Source organism: Venturia canescens, chromosome 1, assembly GCF_019457755.1.
Source record: "Venturia canescens isolate UGA chromosome 1, ASM1945775v1, whole genome shotgun sequence".
NCBI classification, from domain to species: domain Eukaryota; kingdom Metazoa; phylum Arthropoda; class Insecta; order Hymenoptera; family Ichneumonidae; genus Venturia; species Venturia canescens.
In genome coordinates, this window is record NC_057421.1 from 3,530,121 (window position 1) to 3,536,914 (window position 6,794).

Below are 6,794 nucleotides of genomic sequence, written 5' to 3' on the forward strand. Positions count from 1 at the left end.
TTATATCCGAAAAATGAATTCCGTTGGATTAGATAGTGGCCATAAAAGGAAATTAAACCGCAGTCTCTTCCGATCCATTAAAGCATTATCTCTGACGCAGAAAAAGCCTCTCTCGTTTAAGTACAATCGATAAGAGGTGCTCTCAAAGAGTGCGATCGAGAGTTCGAGAAGCAGGGAAGAGGTGGCTCCATTGAAAATAATTATTTTTGACCCAAAACGACTCTTGGGTCTCTTTTATAGAAAAGCAATCGGTTTGAGAGAGTGGAGGGCCGCTCTCGAGAGTTGGTGATATAATCAGCACTGAATTTCACGTAATTTCCGGTTGAATCAAAGCTGTAGAGATTCCATAGTTCTTCTCTTTCTCTCGCTCTTCTTTCCTCTTCATCTTCGTTCGATCGATCCTCCCGGAAAATCTCGTCTCACTCCGTGCCAACGATTCTGCACCGGTTACCACAATGCGAGTTTTCCACTTTTCCCTCAGTTCCTGTAGAGAGTAGACGTTGCACGATTTCCTCGCCTTCGGAAAGATGCCGATAATGCAGGAAGTTTAAATTAAATTTACATTATGTACCCATCTCAGGAAGACACCATAAAAACTCACCATGCTATATCCCACCTGTAACTTCCTAGTCAAAGTATGCTCACCCACTGGAATTGTCTGCATTTACTCCACAAATTTTTTCTTCATTTACTAAAAACGTATCTCCACATCCCCGTGTGGACTCACGCAGGTCCAGATCAAAATAAACATTAAGAGAAAAACAATTAAATTGAAACGGAGTCGATAAAGTATGAACGTAGAATCCACGTTAAAATTCTTCGGAATTCATGCTTATTTGATCCAGCCAAAGTTGATGTTTATCATCTAAAAATGTACTCTCTCATTGTGCATCAGCGACTAAAGCACAATGGAGTTAAGGGAGTACTGAGAGACGGAAAATAAATGTGGAAAGAGTGCTGGCGCCACATGCTCGTGAGGTTTTCAAACAAGAGCCATTTCCGTTCTGCGAGCTCGTACCGTGCTCCTAGAGGCACCCCCGCGTTTGCGAAAAAGTAAGAAGTCAATCCAAGCGAGCGACGTCGATTTAAAGGCTTCCCGTATAATAAAACGATCGAGCTGGGAATTCGAGGCGGTACCTCTGACTTTCGTCTATCGACTAAATCAAGTCAGAACGAGGGAAAAGCGAGATAGAGCGAGAGAGAGAAAGAGGCAAATCCCATAGGTACCAAGGCGGGCGCGCCCAAATGAGCGACCGATCTTCGCTTTCCACGCGCCAAGCATTTTCTATATAGCCTAACTCTGCAAGGAAATTCGACGTATATACAGCACACTCGAGCAGAGAAGAATAGGGTTCTCGCTCTTGTACCGTGATAGATTTCATGTTTAAGGAAAGATAAATCTGCGCAGTGGTTTCCCGGGCGAGTTCGTGAAAAATTCGATCGACAGCGCGAAATCGAGATAAGTCAGCCAGCCAGCGAAACGACAACGTATTCCCATTTTCCCTGTGTCCTAAACCCAACAAGAGAGCGGAACCATCTAATATACTCGTGATCGAAATCGAATCTTCACCCTTGAAGAAGGAGAAAAAAAACGAATGGAAAAAAGTACGATAAGTAAGAGCAGATGCTAGCTTGAATCACAAATGGAAAAATCGTAAGGAAAATGTCATTCGCGATCCAGACGAAAAATCAACTTTGATAAATGTCTTCGCTACAATTTCGTAAAAATCATTTCGTATGGTTCGCTGCGAACTGCGCCCGCGCCTTCAATACCGATCCGGTGAAGGCGTATCGAGTTCCAATTTCATCTTTGACCTCGCTTCAACAATATATGACGTAGGAAATATTACCGTAGGGTCTTACGTGGCAGAGGATTAGCGAGGGAATAATAACGCACTGCAAGAGCAGACGCGGGGAACGAGGAATGATCGGATCGCTATAAAGAGCGATGCAAAGCTCTACGCAGGCACACAATCGTCGGCACTTCAATCCGAATTCTCCTCAGTTCTCGACATGGTTTGCAAAGTAAGTATTTTTCTCTCAAATTCGGACTTTTTTTTACGTGGACACGTTTTTAATGTAAAAATCATCGAAATGGAGCTTCGTCCTTCGAACTAAGTTCGAAAAAAATACAATTAGATCAACGAATAAAAAACAACTTCTAAAATGTTATAGTTTTTCGTAATTTCTGGGCTTCTCGCTGTCGCGAATGCTGGATTAATCCACGGACCGGGGAGTACAACTGTTGCAGTCGCACAACCGACTGCCGTCGTAAGAACCGAAAGTTACGAGGCCAACCCTCAATACAGCTTCAGCTACAGCGTTGCCGATGGCCTCACGGGTAAATTACTCGCATTTAAACAAGCAGTAAAAAGAACAAAAGTTTCAAGGTAGATCACGCACGAAACGATTTTCTTAAAAAAAACTTGAAATTTACACAGAGTTTCAATGGGTAGTCGACTAAGACGCATATCAAATTTTAAAGGGTTCGTCTTATTGGCTATTGAGATAAACGTTAAATACGAAGAAAAATACAGAATGTTATAGGGACTATGCGTAAAAAATCCTTTATTTTTCCATACAACGAATGAAGGCTTCTTACAAATTTTCTTATAATAAAGGTTTGGGAAAAAATTCGAGACGATTGTCTTACTAGTAATAAAGATATATTGCGTTAAAGATTAAATGAAATTAGTAATGAGCACTCATATAACCTCACATTTGCTTATTTCGGCATTTTGTTTCTTCTTGGCTCGGGCCATTCCTGTCATAAGCTTCTGTCTTTTTATTAATACTTTTTTCTTGATCCATTTCCCTTTGTGTTTGCCTTTTGGGCTCTCTAATGCGATTTTTTACATAAAAAATTATAGTGTTTTTTCCAGGGACGCATAAAATTTTGGGTTCAGTCATTGATGGATCCTCGATTAATTAACGGCTTGTAACTTCACTCGCCAAAAAATAAGCTGAACAAATTTATTTACAATTTCGAATTAATAACTCTGACATTAATTTGAAGTGGTTATATCTTTCATTAGGAAGTAAAAATCGAACCAATTTAGACACCCTTCGGGCATGATCTACCTTAATTTATCGAAAAGTTTGAATTTATAAAAAATCTGTCCGTATACGTTCATCTGGAACGTAACAGTTTTTCATTTAGCTCGTTATTTTTAATGGGTTCATACAATTGATTAGATGGAAAAATTATTTCTGTTATAAAAACCACGCATTAACAGAACCGCCGATTTTAAATTAAAAAAAAAAAAAAAAAAAATCATTTTTAAAAATGTTCTGTGTCGACCGAAATCATTGAAGCTCCCGAGTTTTTGCATGATTTGGTGATCGCATATTTGAAATAGATTCCGAAATCATGAGATATTAACGAATAATAAAAATTGAGGCGACAACAAAGCTCAAGAAGAAACTCGAAATGGTGACGTCGTCCAAGGGAGCTACAGTCTCGTCGAGCCCGATGGTTCTCGTCGTACCGTTTCTTACGCCGCCGACCCTGTGAACGGTTTCAACGCAGTTGTCCAGAAAGATCCTAGCATAAGCGTGAGAGGACAAAACGTTGCCGGAAATACAGTCGTCGCGACTGCTGCCCCCAACCAAGTTAATCGACCCGCAGCCGTCCAGATCGCTCAACCGACTCAAATTTTGACTCCGCAGCAGCCCATCTTGACTGCCGTTGCTCCTGCTGCTTACGTGGCTCGTCGCGGTGACGCCAACCTCCTTCGTCAGTCGGTAAGGATGATAAAAACTCGAATGAAAAATCATTTAAAAGTGAAAGCATTAGAAGCAACGTGTAAAGTTCCAAATTTAATTGATCGTCGACCCGAAAGGATTTTGCACAAAAAAATGTCGATCGGTAACCAAAACTCAAATCCCAACAGACCCTCATCGCTGCTCAATCTCCATACTGGACGAACGACGAGGTGATCACCGGATACAATGCTGAGTTGGTTAGCAACATTCCCGTAAGCGTAGGAGTTGGTCTCGGCGTGCGTGGTTCTGGTTCAATTTACGCCAACAGTCAGCCCATCCTGCAAGGTTACCGTTACGGTAACGGTGGCCGGTTCGTTAATGTTCAATAAGAAGAAAAATCTCGAATCATGTGCATACGACAATCTGCCAACGAAACCATCTCAAAACTAGTGGACGATTTTAAAACTGTGTCTATCTGGTTTGACATGGAAAATTGTAATTCTCTTCAAACATTCCGTTCATCAAAGTATTATCCAGCCACATAACGTGAGCAACTCAGTACGCTTTAGAACTACGACATTCTGTGACACGATTCTATCTCACGAATTTTCCTTCCGATTTTTACCGACTTTTTAACGACCTTTGTACATCTCCTGGCCATCCCGACATGTATAATCTTTATAATTTAACACAATAGAGACTCGTCAACGATCAGCTGTGAAAAAATATCTAATCGAAGATGTTTCTTGTATTCAATATACATTTGCATGTGATTTTCGATGCCGATACGAGACTCCCGCTTTTTGTATCGTGAAGTACATTCAAATAAATATTAAAAATACATCGTAACGTTTAATTTCGACAAGCATGAAAAATTCACTCCGAATTTTGCCTGCTTCCCTTCGTATTTCGCGAGCGATTAAATTGGCGAAATATTTTCTAATATATTGCTCAGAACCTTCCTGAATTGAGAGTCGGGGCAGAAGGGAGCACGCAGAGGCTATACATTTTATGGAAATTTATGGAGTCTTGAAAAAAGCTGGGAGTCCATTTGGACTTGATTCTTTTTTTTCACGGGACTGCGATGAAAGGCGAGTGCGCCGCTGCGTCTGGCCAACGGAGATTATTTTTTTCTGTCTCGAATGAAAAAAGAAAAAAAAAGAACAGTTTCACTCATAGCTGGAACTTTCTTCCGAATCGAAAGACGACGATGGCAGTGGAAAATGATCGAAATCCAATTGATCGACGCGGACAGAAATGCACCGATTTTCAACAAGACAGCACAACAGACTGTCACTTCGCTCGAAATCGATTCTCCGAAATACGACGAGATCGCACAGCGGCTGGCAGTATAATACGCGTCCAGGATTTTCGTCCGGTGCGACAACTATTTCCACTTCGCGTGTGGTCCATGCGGTCTGACCATTAGAGGTAGATGCATGAATAATTGAGTTAAGCTCCGAAACTCTCGTCCAACTTCTCATCAAAAACTCTCTATGTATACCCTCACTACTCGAGATTTTGCGAATTAATTGAAATCTGAAAAGGGAATTTTGCCTCTCTCGTTTAGGACGAATTCAATCCCTTGCCGAGTGCCAAAAGCTTCTTATTCTATTAAAGTTTTTTTTCTACCAAAAATAGAATGCTCGAATTTTTAAACGAAATCTGTTTTGACATTCACGTTCTAATATTTATACACGGAGAGGATTGAATTTGAAAAATTACCTTGACTAACGACAGTGCGGTGACGAGCTGCAGTTCATGGGATAAAAATTGAATTTTTCTATAATAATATTTGTTGTTCCAAGTAAGAACTTTTACTGGAATATTTAATAAATTTTGACGTTCTATTCGCAATGTTTACTGGCATAAACTGAAAAATATTTAAAATTTTCCAGAGCGTTACAGGAGTGAATACTTTTCGTAAACTTGTCCCTGCGCAGTTGAATATAACATGGTAAATTTTACAGTGAATTTCGGAAAAATATTACCGTTTAATTCTCTCCGTGTGCTCTTTCAATTACGAGGCACCATTTTTCGACCTCCAAAAAATATCGTAGCGTCACTCCATGAGCTCCGTAGTTTCGATTTTCACGGTAAACCGAGGACTCGGTCGAGCAAACGAACATTTTAAAATGAGTTTTGTTCTCTAATTTCTTTCGTCTGGTCGTCGAGTTCTGCCACGTAAAGAAAGGATTACGAATCCAAAAATGCGTAATGGCTCGATTCGAATCACGAATCGATAAATTACAAAGTTTTCCTATTCGTTTGCCCTCCCAGTTCGAAGGGTAAAACGGCGATAAAATAAATTGTCGAATTACTTTGATTAAAAAAAAAAAAATAGTCAAACAGGGGTGACGCTTGGCTGAAAAAAGTGGAGGGATGCAGTCGCGACGACCCTCTATATCTGATATCGGAAATAAATTCTCGCGGATACACGTGATCCCTGTGGGTCCTTGCCAAAAAAACGGCCGAAAGGAGAGCAGAGAGCATCGGGAAAGAGAGGAAAGGAGAGACGAGAAAGGGAAAAGATTCGAAAGATTAATGTACGTTAGTTTGAAACAGAAGGAACCACGACGTTTTCTCAACCCTCCTTGGTCCTTCCCTTTTGCTACGATCCTGATGGCCCTCCGCGCTGAATCAAATCAATAATAAATCGTGGCCGTGGAGCTCCCCGAGGGGAACAATCGCAACTTGCCAATTACGAGTTTGTGAATTCTTCGAGAGTCTCGAAAGTACAAGGGTTGTGTAGGATCAATGAAAAGTGCGAGGAGAGCACGGACGGGCTAAAAAAAGTTTGAATTAAAAGTCTTTTTGAAATGAACGTAAAGAAAAGTCAATTGAACTCGCTTTGTTCCACCAGGTAGCTGAATATTTTCGTGAAACGAGGAAAATTCGGCATGTTTAGGAAAATCTCTCGAAACACTGTCCACATAAACGTCCGAATAAACTGGCCTCGTAAAGGGCTAAGTACCAGAACGGATAATGAAAAGGGGAAGCAAAGAGCGACGCAATCCAGACAAAAAAAGAGGCTGAAACGTCCCCGCGCTATTTATTTTCCAGTTATTTATCTCAAAATGGAGCTGGTC

General features: G+C 40.8%; 1 protein-coding gene across 1 annotated transcript; it reads left to right on the forward strand.

Moving 5' to 3' along the window:
• The first annotated feature begins 1,869 nt into the window (after nucleotides 1–1,869).
• On the forward strand, nucleotides 1,870–4,548 carry LOC122419049 (cuticle protein 19.8-like). The gene is made up of 4 exons (XM_043433302.1): nucleotides 1,870–2,025; nucleotides 2,176–2,341; nucleotides 3,401–3,744; nucleotides 3,894–4,548. The coding sequence occupies exons 1-4, from the start codon at nucleotides 2,014–2,016 to the stop codon at nucleotides 4,092–4,094; spliced, it is 723 nt and encodes a 240-aa protein (XP_043289237.1). The 5' UTR covers nucleotides 1,870–2,013; the 3' UTR covers nucleotides 4,095–4,548.
• The last annotated feature ends 2,246 nt before the right edge of the window (nucleotides 4,549–6,794 follow it).

What these genes read in the sequence shown, in the direction of transcription:
- LOC122419049 (XM_043433302.1), top strand. An exon ending in CGTTGCCGATGGCCTCACGG is followed by an intron (nt 2,342 to 3,400) that starts GTAAATTACTCG and finishes ATAAAAATTGAG; the next exon opens with GCGACAACAAAGCTCAAGAA. An exon ending in CCAACCTCCTTCGTCAGTCG is followed by an intron (nt 3,745 to 3,893) that starts GTAAGGATGATA and finishes AAATCCCAACAG; the next exon opens with ACCCTCATCGCTGCTCAATC.